At 45.4% G+C, this 16866-nt stretch overlaps 2 protein-coding genes across 2 annotated transcripts; both read left to right on the top strand.

The window, feature by feature from the left end:
• Window positions 1-7964: 7964 nt before the first annotated feature.
• LOC123071017 (universal stress protein PHOS32) lies at window positions 7965-13027 on the top strand. Its single transcript, XM_044494476.1, has 2 exons — window positions 7965-8956; window positions 12594-13027. The coding sequence occupies exons 1-2, from the start codon at window positions 8170-8172 to the stop codon at window positions 12599-12601; spliced, it is 795 nt and encodes a 264-aa protein (XP_044350411.1). The 5' UTR covers window positions 7965-8169; the 3' UTR covers window positions 12602-13027.
• Window positions 13028-13349: 322 nt separating this feature from the next.
• LOC123071016 (5' exonuclease Apollo) lies at window positions 13350-16267 on the top strand. Its single transcript, XM_044494475.1, has 4 exons — window positions 13350-13746; window positions 13846-14054; window positions 14779-14886; window positions 15203-16267. The coding sequence occupies exons 1-4, from the start codon at window positions 13449-13451 to the stop codon at window positions 15935-15937; spliced, it is 1350 nt and encodes a 449-aa protein (XP_044350410.1). The 5' UTR covers window positions 13350-13448; the 3' UTR covers window positions 15938-16267.
• The last annotated feature ends 599 nt before the right edge of the window (window positions 16268-16866 follow it).

Here is a 16866-nt window from a genome sequence, read left to right as displayed (position 1 = left end):
GACAAGGTAACCTAATGTTTTCATGGACATCATATTATGTGTGCATCACTCTATGTCTATGGATATTCTTGTTTGTTCCTTGTGGGACTAACCCGTGTAGGTATTGAAAGTGCAACTCACTCCAAAGGATTGCTCCAAAAGATCTACATCAACATTGAGCATCCACATCTTCAACACCTACATGAAGTCATCATCGACAAAACCCAAGGTTAGTTCATCCCTCTAAGGGGGGATCTCACATCTAGGGGGAGCTTAACTCTAAAGAATTGAGTCAAAGCAACTCTAATGATGTGAACACATCAATGCATTATGTAAAAGTGGTAACCCCACTTGAGCTTAAACGATGAGTATGACCTATGATCAAATGTTCTCATTTGACTCCTAAGTCAATATACTCATATATAGATGACCTAGTCATCGCCAATTGTTTGATAGATGCTAGAATTGGTTGTGCATGCTTTGCCACATATTTCATTTGTCATTTTATTGTGTGAGCATGTTGGTTGCATATTTTACTCATTCAAGGACATCCACTTGTTGTTTTGATTGATTGGCTTCTTTTTCTTTGGCCAAGTGGATGGACAAGAATGCCTAAGAACCTTCTCTAGCTATCTATGCTTTTCTCGTCTCAAACTCTATTCATGCTACATCACAAAATTTGATCAAGTCAGATTCGAACCACTCTGTGTGAGGAGCACTTGGAGTCCCCGATTCGTCATAGACTTAAACTTCCAAAACTTCTTTGTGATTTTCGGTCTGACCGATTCCTCCATTTCGGTCCTACCGAGATCACTAAGTCGATCTAGGTTTTCAATCTCGGTGCAACCGATTTGAACTTTTCGGTCACACCGAGTTGCTGTAACTGTTAACAGTTATGCATCTCGGTGCCACCGAGTTGTTCCACTCGGTCACACCGACAGTGTCGGGCTATATATACTCACGGGCAAATTTTGGAAAACTTTCTCCGAAACTCCTCGCCCGCGCATAGCTCGCTCTGCCTACTAGGTCCACGGATCGTCGAGTTCGTCGCCAGCCGCCTCCTGTCGCTGCTCTCCCCCGCCGTCAACGGATTTCTTCTCCACTGTTGCCGCCGTAGCGAGTTCACCGCCGAACTAGGGTATGAACTCGATCACAGTGCTATCCTCATCTAATTCTCAGCACATTGTGTTCGTAATGCATCTTGCCACGATTGAGATACTCCTATCCAGTCAATGTGATCCTTAGAATAGATGGGATTCGAAAATTTAGGGTTAGGTTTCCGCCGAAACCATCTCGGACCCACCGAGTTGAAAAACTCGGTCCCAACGATCTGGCTAACGCCATTGCACTAGTAAGTCTCGGTCTGACCGAGAATTACAAATCGGTGTGACCGATTTTAGAACTTTGTGAAACCCTAGCAGTCTCGGTGCCACCGAACTGTGACTCGGTCTGACCGAGTTCACTAGTTTAGGTTCCAAAACTGCTTCGGTATCACCGAGTTTGAAAATCGGTAGATCCGAAATGCTTTCTGTGGAAACTAAAACTAAGTTTTTTGAATCATTCTTTTGCAAAAATCTCTGCATTTTGTGATGCTCATCCACTCTATCTCATCTATAACTATTCACAGGGTCAGCAGTCAGTGATTTGCAGCATGTCAGACCAAAGTGATAGTCAGAACAAGTCAGCAGAGCAGATTCACATGAGTGAGGGCACTAGTCCCTCTAGCAGCTCAGATGAAGGGAGCAGAAGCACTCCAAGCAATTTGCCCAAAGCAGCCACAAGAGCTAGAAGGAAGAGAACCTCAGACTCTGAGGATGAGGATTATGTTGCTGTTGAAGATGAGGCTACTTCCAAGAAGGTAGTGCTCAAGAAGGTGCTCAGTTCAACTGCAGTAAAGCCAGGCATGAAGATCAAAAGGCCAGCAGGAAGACAGCCAATGTCCAAAGCCAGAGGATCAACTCAAGTACCTGAAAAGCCTGATCCCAAAGAGCCAGCTGCAGAAGGAAAGAAAAGGAAGGAAAGGGTCAAGAAGACCATGGCCAGAGTTGTTGGGCAACCTTCCATGATGGAAGAGGGAGAAGAGGTTGCTGAACCAGCACCCAAGGCACAAAAGCTAATGGGTGATGCTATAAAGTCAGGGGCTGCAACATCAAAGCCCAAAGAAGCACCCAAAGCTGCCTCCAAGCCCAAGATTGCACCAAAGAGAAATACCAGGAGTATACCAGCAGCTGAGAAGAACAAGGCCCCAATGCCTGAGGTTGCTGCTGAGGAAGATGAAGAAGGGCAGATCTTAAGGAAGCTCAAACCCAAGATCCCAGACCACAATGATGCTCATCCTGTGGCCGAGAACATGAAGATCAGGAGAGACTCAGGGTTGAGGCTATGGAGAGAGTCAGATCCATATGCCACCAGGAGAAGGACTGCTGTAGAGTACAGGTTCCACACCAAGGAGCGACAGGACTTTTATGAGACAATCTTGTTGGACAAGAAGCCCATAGTGTGTGATATGAGGTGGGTCGACTGGACCTACATGAAGGAAAATGAGGAACACTATCCTGGAGTGCAAGACAGTTTCATTGCTTGTGGAGTTGCAGATTTTGTTGGGCAGAAGCTCACCAACTGGAATGATGAACTCATCATGCAATTCTACTCCACAACACACTTCTATCCAGATGGCAGGATAGTTTGGATGTCTGAAGGAACGAGATACCAGTCAACCATTGAGGAATGGGCAAGTCTGATCAATGCCCCTAAGGAGAGTGAAGATGACTTGGATATTTATGCCAAGAAGAAAATGGATCATAACTCAATGTCACATATGTACAAGGAGATCCCTGATGAAGCACTTGAGATTTTCAAGTTTGGATCAGTTCATTTTCTTCTGTCAGGGCTGCCTACGATCAACCAGATCCTAAGGCACACTCTTTTGCCCAAATCAGGTGATCACAACATGATTCGAGGGCATGCAATAAACTTGCTACATGTATTTGATGTGCCCCAGAAATTCAAGGTCATGAGCCTTATGGTTGAAACTATCAAGAGGACTGCAGCAGACCAGAAGAGAAGTTGTGGATATGCCCCACAGATTCAGGAGTTGATTAACTCAAAGATGGGCACAGGAAAATATCAGTTGGATAAAGAACATTTTGCTCTCTATCCAGACTTTGAGGACAATCAAGTTGTCATGAATGAGGATGAACCATCATCAGTGCAAGCTCAAGCGAAGAAGGAGAAAGCAAGGAAAGAGAAGGCTGCCAAGATGCCAACTCAAGAGGAGGCATCTGAGTATTTCTTGAAGAACAAACAGGAGCAGCTTGGTTACTTGATAGCATCAACACTGAGGATTGAGAAGGGGTTGGCCACCCTAACTCAAAACCAGGAGAGCCTGGAAAGGATCATGGAACAAAAATTTTATGATCTTGATGTCAAAGTAACTGAGATTCAGTCTGTTGTGGAACAGCTTCAGGATGACATGCAGGAGAGGAAGGGCAAGACAACCACTGATGCATTTGCCAGAGTGCCTAGAGCTCAGAGGTCAGCTGCAGTGCCTGTGACAGACACAAGAGCCACATCATCTGCACCAGCTACAGCTCCTACAGCTCTAGTGCAACCAGCTCCAGCACCAACTCCTCCAGCTCCATCTACATCAACAGAAGCCTTCATTCTTGGAGTTATCCGTACACCACCACCACCTGAAGACCAAGCCTGAGAGACGATCTAGCACTATGCATTTTCTATGAACTTTTTGGTAACTTGTTGCCAAAGGGGGAGAAAAATGTATAGATCATAGGCTTCGAGAGAGAGATTTGCTGTTTTTTGTTCTCTCTTGTCTTCTTGGTTAAACTTGTTTGCTTTTTGATTGCTTGAGATACTATGCAATTACCTGTGAGACATTGATGATCATAAGCTACACTTATGCATGTTTGATGATATTATCTTACCTATCCTTATATGATCATTCACTTTGCTTGGTGATGAGTGCATGTATTCAATCTTTATTATTTTGAGCGCTCCACCAAGATGTATGTGACATGGAAGAGTAACCCATGAGCCTAATTTCTTGTGCATTTGCAGTCCAAAGCAAATCTTAAACTATGCACAAATTTAGGGGGAGCTCTTGCTTATCACATACTTCTCAAAGCGACGATGTTTTTTTTAATCTTATTATCATTTGTTGAAGCTTTGATCTATATGTTGTCATCAATTACCAAAAAGGGAGAGACTGAAAGTGCAACTATCCCTAGGTGGTTTTGATAATTCATAACAACATATAGCTCATTGAGCTAATGCTATTCCAGGACTATTATTTCAGGAAGCTCAATGAATGGCATGGCATGGATGATGAAAGTGGATCCCTCAAAATATCAAGGACAAAGGATTGGCTCAAACTCAAAAGCTCAAGACTCTACATTTTATATTTCAGTGATCCAAGATAACATTGAGTCTATAGGAAAAGCTAATACTATCAAGGAGGGATGAGGTGTTGCTTAATGAGCCTCTTGCTTCATGTGCTTAGTGATATGCTCCAAATACCCTCAACTACTTTCTCACATCCTCATTTGACCTAAACCTAAAGCCAAAATTGGTCACACCGATTCTTTCTATCCGGCGCCACCGAGTTCAAATGTCATAGCCACTGCCACAAACCCTAGGCAAATCGGTCTCACCGATAGGGATCTCGGTCTCACCGAGATGGGATTGTAATCTCTCTGTTTCCCTTCATAACGTTTCAGTCTAACCGGAGTGAGCGATCGGTCCCACCGAGATTGCAATGTAAACTCTTTGTTTCCCTTTTGTAACATTTCGGTCTCACCGAAAAGAGCAAATCGGTCCCACCGAGTTTACCTGACCAACTCTATGGTTAGCTAATTACCAAAATCGGTCTCACCGAGTTTGTGTAATCGGTCTCACCGAGATTACGTTATACCCTAACCCTAACCATATCGGTCCTACCGAGTTGCATGTCGGTCCCATCGAAAATCCTAACGGTCACTAGGTTTACTAAATCGGTCTGACCGAGTTTGTTGACTCGGTCCCACCGAGATTGGTAAATTGTGTGTAACGGTTAGATTTTGTGTGGAGGCTATATATACCCCTCCACCTCCTCTTCATTCATGGAGAGAGCCATCAGAACAAACCTACACTTCCAACTTACCAGTTCTGAGAGAGAACCACATACTCATGTGTTGAGGCCAAAATATTCCATTCCTACCATATGAATCTTGATCTCTAGCCTTCCCCAAGTTGCTTTCCACTCAAATCTTCTTTCCACCAGATCCAAATCCTATGAGAGAGAGTTGAGTGTTGGGGAGACTATCATTTGAAGCACAAGAGCAAGGAGTTCATCATCAACGCACCATTGTTACTTCTTGGAGAGTGGTGTCTCCTAGATTGGCTAGGTGTCACTTGGGAGCCTCCAACAAGATTGTGGAGTTGAACCAAGGAGTTTGTAAAGGCAAGGAGATCGCCTACTTCGTGAAGATCTACCGCTAGTGAGGCAAGTCCTTCGTGGGCGACGACCATGGTGGGATATACAAGGTTGCTTCTTCGTGGACCCTTCTTGGGTGGAGCCCTCCGTGGACTCGCGCAACCGTTACCCTTCGTGGGTTGAAATCTCCATCAACGTGGATGTACGATAGCACCACCTATCGGAACCACGCCAAAAACATCCGTGTCTCCAACTGCGTTTGAATCCTCCAAACCCTTCCCTTTACTTTCTTGCAAGTTGCATGCTTTAATTTCCGCTGCGTATATACTCTTTGCATGCTTGCTTGATTTGTGTGATGATTGCTTGACTTGTCCAAAGATTGCTAAAATCTGCCAAACTCTAAAATTCGGAAAAGGTTAAGTTTTTAATTGGTCAAGTAGTCTAATCACCCCCCTCTAGACATACTTCAAGGTCCTACACACAGCTATCTTCACACCGACGCTCTCTCTGTCGCCGTGGTCACCGCCGTGCTCTCTATCGCCCGCTCTCTTTGTCGTCGTGGTCACCACCGTGCTCTCTATCGCCCACTCTCTCTGTCGCCGTGATCGCCGCCGCTCTTTGTCGCCCGCTTATATAGCACACCCACAACGGCTCTCTGCTCAACGGATCTTTGCTGGTTCCCACAAGCCACATGTGCAACGGTCTGATTGTCTAGCGCGTCTCTACCGCCTAGTCCCACCTGCAAGGGCCAAGTCAAAACGTTGACCTGACGGAGATGGCAGTGTTCACGGAACGAGTCAGTGCGGACAGACTAGGGGCAAAATTGAGCACGATTCGCAACTGAGGGCAAAACTGAGCAAATGGACACCACTAAGGGCAAAAGGATAATTAACCCAAAAATATTAGAGGGGAATATGTATAGAGATTCTGCTAAAGCACATGCAAACCTCTTCTAAATTATTCGGATACCTCGTATAACCACTTATAGGGAGAGATTTTATGGGGATTTTCTTAAAGATGCTCTTACATCCTCCATTTTGTTTGGTCTCAGGTTGTTCTCCATGTGAGGATCTTGAGTTTGTTGTTAACTTCAAAACAAGCCCAAGACCATCGAAAACGGCGTTCATATGTGAAAGTTATGCATGTGTTTTGTGTTGCAAGACCTTTGTTATTGGTAAGATATTCCAAGGCAAGTTGGACTATCCGACATGAGTCGGACTTAATGTTTTGCTCTCTGGAACGGGTTGAATATTCTGACATGTGTTGAATCCTCGGACATGTAAAAATGTCCGACATGATGCAGAAGCCTTTGCATATACTCTGACATGTCAGACCGTCCGACCGAACAAGAAAAAACTTATAGGATTCAATCATATAAATCAAACAAACGATGTAGAAAATATTATCAAGAATTCCAATTCTCCACAAAATCCTTTGAATCCAAGGCCCTGAGTCAAAGAGACCCTCATCTCATGTCAATTCCTAAGTGAAGATTGCTCTTTTAACTTCGCATGCTAATTCTTAAGTGGGAATTACTCTTTTGACTTCCAGAGAGTATCCCACCGAGGCCTCCTTTCATTTGTAAGAATTTTGTAGAAATTTTATAGGATATGATTCCTATAGATTTTTTTTAATAAAGTCCGTTGGCTTGTAGGAATAGAGCCTTATTTCTACACAGGAATTATTTGTATCTTTCATAATTTTCGGAGGAAAAATAAACATTTGCCTAGATTGAATGAAAATTTTCTATGATGTGAACAAAAGGAATTTTTTTTCAATTCCTATTCATAGGATTTGTCATACGAGGTACATGACATCGCATTTTATACAAGTTTTTTATTTTTAGGATTTTATGAACAAAAAGGGCTGAACCTTGCAGGAAGCTGCCCGGAACCAAGAGGACGACCAGAGAAGCCAGCATGCACCAAAAACCGTTCGCGTGGGCTTTGGTAAAGCGCACAGCTCGCACAACACAACAAACGGCGGGCAACCGACGCTGATGTGACGTTCCAGATCGAGGCCCCCCCGGTAGCTATCTTGTGCGGAGAGGTGGCAGTTAACGGCCCCATCCAGTGCTGTCCCGTTCAGCGAACGCGTACATGGAGTGGATATAGGTATAGGTTCATGAACTGGCAGCAACCAGAATAGACGGAGGGGAAACGGTCAGTGCGTTCTGCGTTCCTGGACCAAAATCAGCGTATACTCGATCGGACTGACACCCCACTAACTCTGCGATGGTTATCACGCACATAATAATCTGTAAATAATCTTCTTTTTTTTGTAGAAGCTGTAATCTGCTATAGTCCACTTGTACTAATAAGCAAATAATGCTACTACTAGTACCAGTTGCAATCTTCTGAATTCTGATACTAGTACGTACTAGTAGGAGTTTTCCAGCTGCTGTGGAAAATGAGCACACGGTTTTGGAAGGGTTAGTCAAACACTAGTCCGTACACAACAGGTGGAAGATTAGGAGAAGCTCGACAAAGATTAGAGAAAAGCGGACCAGAAAGCGACACCATCGGGCAGCGCTGCGTGTACGACAAGGCAAGGCAAATCCAGTCCCCCTCCCCGACCCCAAAGGCCCAAATCACGCAGCTCAGTTGCCTTCTCCCCTCTCTCGATTCCTCCATTTCAAACCAAAACCCCCAATCAGCATCACCCCACCTCACCTTGGTTCGATCCGCCACAGCCACCGAGAAATCCCGGAATAAGCTCGGCGTGAAGGGTCAGCGCATAAACCCTAGCCTAGCCAGCTCCCCATGGCGGCCAACTCCTCCTCCCCGTCGGCCGGCGGCGACGCGCCGGCCCCGGCGCTGCCGCCGGTGCGCCTCGCGGCGGGCCAGGCGGCCACGATCCAGCCCTCCTCCCCGCGCTACTTCTTCTCCTCGCTCGCCGGCAAGGACGCCTCCTCCCATCGCCGCATCGCCATCGCCGTCGACCTCTCCGACGAGTCCGCCTTCGCCGTGCGGTGGGCCGTGCAGAACTACCTGCGCCCCGGCGACGCCGTCGTGCTCCTCCACGTGCGCCCCACCTCCGTCCTCTACGGCGCTGACTGGGGCTCCATCCCCGTCTCCGTCTCCGACGACGACGCGGACGACGCCGCCGTCGCCGTCGCCGCCGAGGGCTCCGACCCCGCCGCCTCCGCGGAGGAGCTGCAGAAGAAGCGGGAGGAGGACTTCGACGCCTTCACGTCCACCAAGTCGCAGGACCTGGCGCAGCCGCTCGTTGCCGCGCAGATCCCCTTTAAGATCCACGTCGTCAAGGACCACGACATGAAGGAGCGCCTCTGCCTCGAGGCCGAGCGCCTTGGCCTGTCAGCCATGATCATGGGAAGCCGCGGATTCGGGGCCTCGCGCAAGGGCGGCAAAGGGAGGCTCGGGAGTGTTAGTGATTACTGTGTGCATCACTGTGTCTGCCCGGTTGTGGTTGTTCGCTACCCAGATGACGCTGCAGGTATCCCCGGGGAGGCAGCAGCAGCAACAGATGAGCTGCACACCGTGCCGGAGGATGAGCCCGTGTATCATGATGCGCCTGACGCACACAAAGGTCTGCCCTCCTGCTTTCCTGAACTCCATGATTTTGATTGTTTGTGCTGATTGATTGCTTATTCATGAGGTGCTGGATGAACTGATTTATACTACACTAGTGTATGGTATGGAACAAAACTAGTATAGACATTCCTTGGTAACTAGTTCAGTACTAAGATGTTTCAGTCACCCAGCGATTAAAACCGTTGATCTTATCTTGCACAATACTGCTGTGGACTGGATTATTGGAGGAAGTGGTAATACTATGATATTCTCTTCTCGTAAAGGTTTCCTGGTGCTCTTAAAATTGTGGATGAAAAATAAACTGTATTGAGATTTGAGAAAGGCACATAGGTAATACAAAAATATTGAACTGTGAATCAGATTCTTCAGCTGTCAAAAGATAAATGAAAATGAATCAAATTCTCTGCTGCTGTACACTGCATCCGTTGTTGTTGATGCCATCTGTAGTTGTTTCTTTTCACCTCCTTGTCAAAATACATGTTATTTAGGATATTGGCTTGTAAAAATAAATAAATAGGTTTAAAGATCAATGTTGAAATAGTTAATGAAATTTGCAACATCAAATTGATGGTACTAGACCGAACTATCATTTAAAACAGCATATTTTCAAAGAAATCGATGGTCAAAATGTCAATGTTAGAGACCGTGTCAATGTCCAAAACGACATGTGTTTTTGACACAGAGGTGGTACATTTCAGTTGTTATGCTTGTGTAAGTAATTGTATACAAGGAGATTATTTCTTGATTTTCTTGATGATTTACTCGGTGAAGAAACATTAGTGTAATGAAGAACTACTAGCTCAAATTGGCATCTGTAGTTGTCTAGAGTTAGCACATGAGATAATTAGTGATTTACAGCAATCTGCTGGCTAGTTATACTTTTATATGAGACTCTTCCTTTTATGGATCATCTTGTCTGCTGGTTATATGTTTCTACCACGTAGCTGAATTGAAACAATTATCGATGTATATGTAATCAAGTTTTAGTCGTATCTCTTATGCAACCGTAATAGTTTTACTTCCTGATTAAAAAGAGAGTTATATATGGAATTAGTTACATTTCTCTTTTTCTCCTATTTAATACGGGAGTTTCTGTGAAAGCTATTTTTCTTTAAATAATATAATTGTTTTACAGCAAGCATGGTAACATTATATTCTATACTTTCTTATTTGTGCTAAATTCAAAAGAGGGGCTATATCTTGTTAGTTACCTAAATTGATACTTAATATCAAGGAGAATCACATCTTGGGACATTTGTAGCTTCCTATATTGTTTGTCCATGGTTAACACGATTGTACTTTACAATTTAATTAAAGTAATGCAAAAATGTGTGTAACATTAATATCTCTTTTGAAAGGTTTAATCCGCCTCACATTAAAATTTTGTTGTCAGCTTATCAGCTCTGTGGAATGCGTTTTTCATATATGATTTCTTGTAGGACTACGATAGTTAGACTCAACTCATGCTTTTGAAACTCTGAAGGGTATTTTTCCCATGACAGTATCTCTAGAATTTCTCCTGCGCTAATTGTTTCCACTTCCGTTGCCATGTTTACCTGAGTTATTTATTTCGTAGTACTCGACCCATTTCAAAGTATAATGCATAGCTTTGAGTGGAATGAAGAGGTTCATACAGTCAAGAGAAGGACAAGAGAAAGTGACCATGCTATATACTCCCTCCGTTCCAAAATAGATGACCCAACTTTGTAATAACTTTGTACTAACGTTAGTACAAAGTTGAGCCATCTATTTTGGAACGGAGGAAGTATATCCTTGCTTCGATACTTTGGACAAAGAAGAATGACTAGTTAGTGATTGTGTTACTTGTAAATGGAATATAAATGTAGGCAAACAAGGAAAATCATCAAGAAATTCACATGCATGACTTACATGTTGTAAAGCAATATTAATAAACTATACACCTTTATAAGATGCAATGATGGGTATGTGTGCAGTTTCCTCTCCTTTCCCCTTGTGTCACAAATGGATAGGATCACCCTTTCTTTGGTTGCCTTTAGGTCATCTGTTACTTTTACCCATGCATATCTCATTTTACTTTCCCCTTGCTGCATTGCATATCAATTTTCTCTAATCACTGTTCCCTCTCTTTTTTTTTTGCTTCACACTACACTTCATCATCTGCTGATTTTTGATTGGGTCATTGTAGTTGAATACCGTCATACTCATACCTCATGTCTTGGGAACCCTTATAGTTAGCCATGTATCCAGTTCATAGCCTTATACACCTGTCAGTTTTCTATGTACGCTGGAACAGATGACATGGTACCAGGGGTACCATGTGTCTCATTAGTTCAGGACCACACTTTTTTGGTAATTACAGTTTGCAGCAGTTGCCAAAATTTTCCACTTATCGTTGTGGGCTGGCAAGTGGGACAAGCTGTGACATCAGCTATGGGTGTGTAGCATCTAGCATGCCTACTTGGTTGCAGCAAAAAAATCTATTCCCTCCGTTCCTAAATACTCCCTCCGTCCCATAATATAAGAACACTTTTTATACTAGTGTAGTGTTAAGAACGTTCTTATATTATGGGACAGAGGGAGTACTTGTCTTTCTAAACATTTCAAATGGACTACAACATACGGATGTATGTAAACATATTTTAGAGTATAGATTAACTCATTTTGCTTCGTATGTAGTCACTTGTTGAAATCTCTAGAAAGACAAATATTTGGGAACGGAGGGAGTAGTCTAGTAAACCAGTAAGGCCCTATATCAGAATTCTCCCTACAATCAGCAAAAGTTGTAGGATGTGCTAAGGTCTTCAGAAGTTCAGAGTGTTTCCAACATACTTGGGAGGGTAAAGGTTTCACATTCTGAAGATGACTGGTCTTTGTGAATATTGGTCTATTATTTGTATGTTATATGCTACTAGTTTAGTAAACCAAAAGAGAACGTGCGATTTGTGCTGCAGTGAGACCTCCAGAGGAGTGGGGCTACTGACAAGGGCTCGAACCCAGGTTCTTACATAAAAAAAGAAACCTCTGTGTATTGTTCCCCATGCCTGTCAGGTTCGCCAATGGTGCTGAGCTGGCCCACATGTCAGCCACACAAAGTTAGGTCATGTAAGTTAGAGGATCTTCGTCCGTACTGTAGTGGGTGGAGCCGTGTTCAGGGCCTTTTGTTAACCTAAAAAAATGCCTTCGGGTTTCTTCCCCAAGGGCCAAGTTTAGTAAACCAATTAGGCCCTATGTAAGTACAATTCTCCCTAAGAGTTGTAGGATGTGCTAAGTAGCAAATTTGAACTAGAATCTGCCTAAGGTCTTCACAAGTTCAGAGTGTTGGCAACATACTTGGGAGGGTAATGGTTTCAGATGATCTGGTCCTTGTGAACATTAGCCTGTTATTCATATGTTATGTACAATTATCTACTGGAACAAACCAAGCTTACTCGTTTTCCTTGTCTCAGTAGTTTACAATGGTGCCTTTGAATATGTTCTCATATTCAAGAGCTCTGAACTCCCTTGCATGCCAAATGCACGCACCTATTCCGCACGCATATTTATTTCAGTCGCTGCCTGACTCTATTTCATTTGAAACTTGTACTTGGACTTGATTGCTAAGTTGGCTTGCGAGCGAATGTTGATCTTACTCCTCTGTTTCTTCACTGCAGAAAACTGAGGCAATGGCATCCAATCGGAGCGCAAGGAGACCATGAGGCTTGTGTACCTAGGCGATCCCTGTGTACCTGAGCGAAGCAACTCTGTATCCAGCATCCACTGCACGAGCGCGCGCAAATCATAAACTGGCTTTGCCGGCAGGCTTTAGAGCCGGGCTCTCAGGTGGCGGGGGTCTTTGTTGGTTTGCGTCGTGTGATGTTTTATGTTGTCAACTGCAAGTAGACTGAACTATTGCTGTGTGCATGCGCTGTATTTTTATGAACCTCTCTTGTTTTGCAAGTCCAGGCTTCCGGATGTAATATGTGTACCTGTTGTACTCTTCGGTAGTTTTCTGCATTGGATACTTGGGTAATGGACGCTGTCTAGGTTTCTGTATGTACATGTTTGTGTCCAAATAAATGCAATGTTGGCATGCTTCTTTGTGACATTTACCGCACGATACATGCTGTTAGTGTTTTCATTTTGACACGCTAGAGCAACAAAGAGTAGATATACATACAGGTGAAAAAGGAAGGGAGAAGATGAAAAAGACGACTAATCTAATATCCAGTCTCATTACACGAGTGATTATTAACGTTGATTCTTGATGACATAAACCTGTCCGATGGCGGTTTCGAAAATGTTGACATGCAGTTCAAAAAAAAGAAGAAGAAAATGTTGACATGCCTCTCAAAAAAGAAAAAAAAAGAAAATGTTGACATGCTTCTCTGTGACAATTGCCACATGCGGTTAGCGTTTTCATTTTGGCGCGCGTCTCGTCTCTTGCCTCCCCTCCCCTCTTCCTCAGAAAGGCAAAAACATCCCCCAAAATCCGCCGCGGCGCATTGGCGGCAAGTTCAGCGGCGGCCATGGACGAGGGGCTGGTGTCCGTGGACAAGTTCAGCGGCGGCAGCCAGGCCTACTTCCTCACGCACCTCCACCAGGACCACACCCGGGGCCTCGGCGCGGCGGCCGGCTGGCGCCACGGCCCGCTCTACTGCTCCCCCGTCACGGCGCGCCTCCTCCCCACCCGCTTCCCGGGGGTCGACGCCTCCCTCCTCCGCCCCATCGCCGCCGGAGCCTCCGCCTCGCTCACCCTCACCTCCCCAATCTCCGGGCGCACCGTCTCCCTCCACGTCACCGCCCTCCCCGCCATCCACTGCCCCGGTACGCCTCCCCTCCCCAAACCCTCCTCTCCTGATGCGCTCGCTTGCCGCCGCTCGGTAAACCCGCTGATCGATCCGTGGCCGCGCGCCGTGTGTGCAGGCTCGCTCATGTTCCTCTTCCGCGGCGACCTCGGGTGCAGGCTGTACACCGGGGATTTCCGGTGGGAGTTGGGGTGCGACAAGGCGCGGGCCGCGAAGAAGGCGCTCCTCGACGCGCTCGCCGGGGACACCGTCGACGTGCTCTACTTGGACAACACCTACTGCCACCCGTCGCTCAACTTCCCCCCGCGCCGCGTCGTCGCTCAGCAGGTCAGATTTGATTCGGTCCAGTGTGGCATTTTCTGCCCTGTGTATGCAACGCTGTCACTTCAGCCAGCCGTAGTCCATGCTAGTCTGAATTTTTCTTCAGAGAAAAATTACTAGGAAGATTATACGTTGTGTTGTGGATCCCTAAGGAAAACAATTCTTAGAATGCCTTGGAGGCCTGACCCCATTCTAGCAGTGAAGTCTCCAGAATGAGCAGATGCACTTTGATATGCAATTATCGGTGTCCATCCTTTGGTGTCAGTTGCAACTGTCAGTTACAACCTAGTTCATATACACAGTATGCTGCTTATACATCAATACTTTTGGCATTTCGCATGGAGCTCATAGAATTTCAGTCAGAAATTTGGTATAGCCTGTTGATGCCACTCAAGCCAAATGTCTGTCAAAGGTGAAAACCAGTGGCATATTGTTTTCTATAGCTGCATCTTCAAGGGGACAGAGACTAACTGGGCACGGATTTGGTTGAACAGCTGTTGTACTTCCTCATGTTCAGCATTAGCTGCCCCACATTCTATTTTACTAATGGGGTGGATGCTCTGATATAGTCTAGAGTTCTAGTGCTAATTAATTTACCTGCAATAAGATGTCATTCCCAACTTGTAAGTAAGTTGCCTACACATAAGTTTCTTCGCATATGTGACCATTAAATTCCCCATCATGCTATGTTGGATGTTTTATACTAATATTTTCTTAGTGTTGAGTGCAGATAGTTGACCTTATTTGTGCTCATCCTGATCATGAAGTTATTCTTGGCATTGACACTCTTGGCAAAGAAGACCTCTTGCTTTATATAGCCAGAGCACTACAAACGAAGGTGCTAAGCCTCCTTTCCTTGACATGCTCAATGTTCTACTCCTGATATGTTTTCAATTTCCTATTTCCATTCTTTTATTCAACATAAACTTGCTTCAGTATTGTCCCCTAAAGAAAAACGTGCTTCAGTATTGGTGTTAAGTTCTCACCCCTGCTCAGTCATCTTTAGTCTAAAATTCTGTGTAGCCGTCAGAACTTTGATACACACGCGTCAGAACTTTGATACACACGCTGCTATTGTATTTGCTTTATAAACGCTACACATTGATCTTCTTCTTCTGAAGGCTAAAATATTCTTTTCTCACTTTCGTCGTCAGATTTGGGTCTGGCCCCAGCGCCTACTGACAATGCACCTTCTAGGCATTGATGACAATCGAGAGATCTTCACCACCCAGACCAGCTTGACGAGGGTCCGGGCTGTTCCAAGGTACGGCCTGAGCATCGAGAGTCTTGAAGCTTTGAACACAGTATGTCCAACTATAGGAATCATGCCTTCAGGCAACACTTGGCTATGGAGAAACTGTGAGGGAAAGGCTAAGTTCAGTGGTAAAGCAGCAGCAAAGTCTACCAGATGCAAAGGGCGAGGGCGGGGCGCAGGCACAATAGAGATGAACTATGATCCCTCGTCACCACCAAAGCTATTTGAGAAGGATTCCTACACTCTGCCATACACCGACCATGCTTGTTTCGCAGAGTTAGAGGATTTTATGCAAACAGTGCGCCCGTCAACGGTCGTAGGGATTGTCAGCTCATCATACTGTTATGTGAATCCTCGTGGTCACTTCGCCCATCTCTGCGGAGACGAAGCGTGCTCTGACAAGACGCCTGTGAAGAACGGCGGGCAAGCTGGAAACTCGACGCCCGTGAAGAACGGCAGGCATGCTGGAAACTCGACGCCTAAGAGAAGACCGAGTGCTTCGAAGGCCCCGAGGAGAAGGATGGTCAAGATCGCCAGTCCAACAGTGTACAGAAGCAGAGCTATAATGATGAAAAGGAGGTATTCCTGTGGTGCAAAGATTGAAGAACCCGAAGAACCCATCCCTGTCTCTTGAGTTATATCCCCGAGTAAATTTTATGTTGCTCCTGCAAAGATCGACAACAGCTGGATGAACGACCTATCATCGTCCCTTGAGTTATCTCCCCAAGTAAACTTTATCTTGGTCCTGCAAAGATCGACAGCAGCTGGATGAAGAACGTGTCGTCGTCCCTTGAGTTATCTCCCCAAGTAAATTTTATCTTGATCCTGCAAAGATCGACAGCAGCTGGATGAAGAACCTGTCATCGTCCCTTTAGTTATTTCTCCAAGTAAATTTTATTCTGCTCCTGTAAAGTTTAACAGTTGGATAGGAAGAACCTGTGGGCAACCTAGCTCCCTTGAGTTATTTTCACAAGTAAAATTTATTTAGCTCGTGTAACTAACAGATGGATGGTTGGAAGCAGTGGGCTGGGAACTCTTGTGGTACAATTGACCCTGTTCTGGGTGCTACCGGCGCCATCTGTTCCCTTTAACCCTGTTCTGTCAGCAAGATGCATTTCAGTTAGTGTCTTCCTGATGCAGTTTATTAGTAGTACTGTAGTACTTTGCAACATAGAAAGCCCTGCACTTTCTTGAGCACTTGTTGGATGCGACAAAAGTTTCTAGACAGTAAAGCAACTTTCAGGCAGCACAGTAGTACTACCATCTGACGAGAAAACTCAAAGCGGACACCTCCAAAAAATTGGGGCAGATGGAGCAAGTTAGTTGGGCTTGGGTCGCGTCCGTGCGCAGGAGAAAATCTCCCCTGCTTTGAACGCCAACCGCCGCACGGACGTGGCTGCTGTTGGGGTGGACGCACCGGGGCGGGGCGGGGCTGGAAGGCGATACGGCGATGGAGCTTTCGGCACCGACTTGCAGCTAACATGGCGGATGCTTTGGACATTCCGAAAGATATAAAGCCTCATGCGCCCAGGTCAGCAGGGACGCAAAAGGGCGGAGAGTGGA

Source organism: Triticum aestivum, chromosome 3B (assembly GCF_018294505.1).
Source record: "Triticum aestivum cultivar Chinese Spring chromosome 3B, IWGSC CS RefSeq v2.1, whole genome shotgun sequence".
Taxonomy (NCBI): Eukaryota; Viridiplantae; Streptophyta; class Magnoliopsida; order Poales; family Poaceae; genus Triticum; species Triticum aestivum.
Note: the sequence above shows the minus strand (reverse complement) of the source record. Positions and strands in the feature narration are given on the sequence as shown.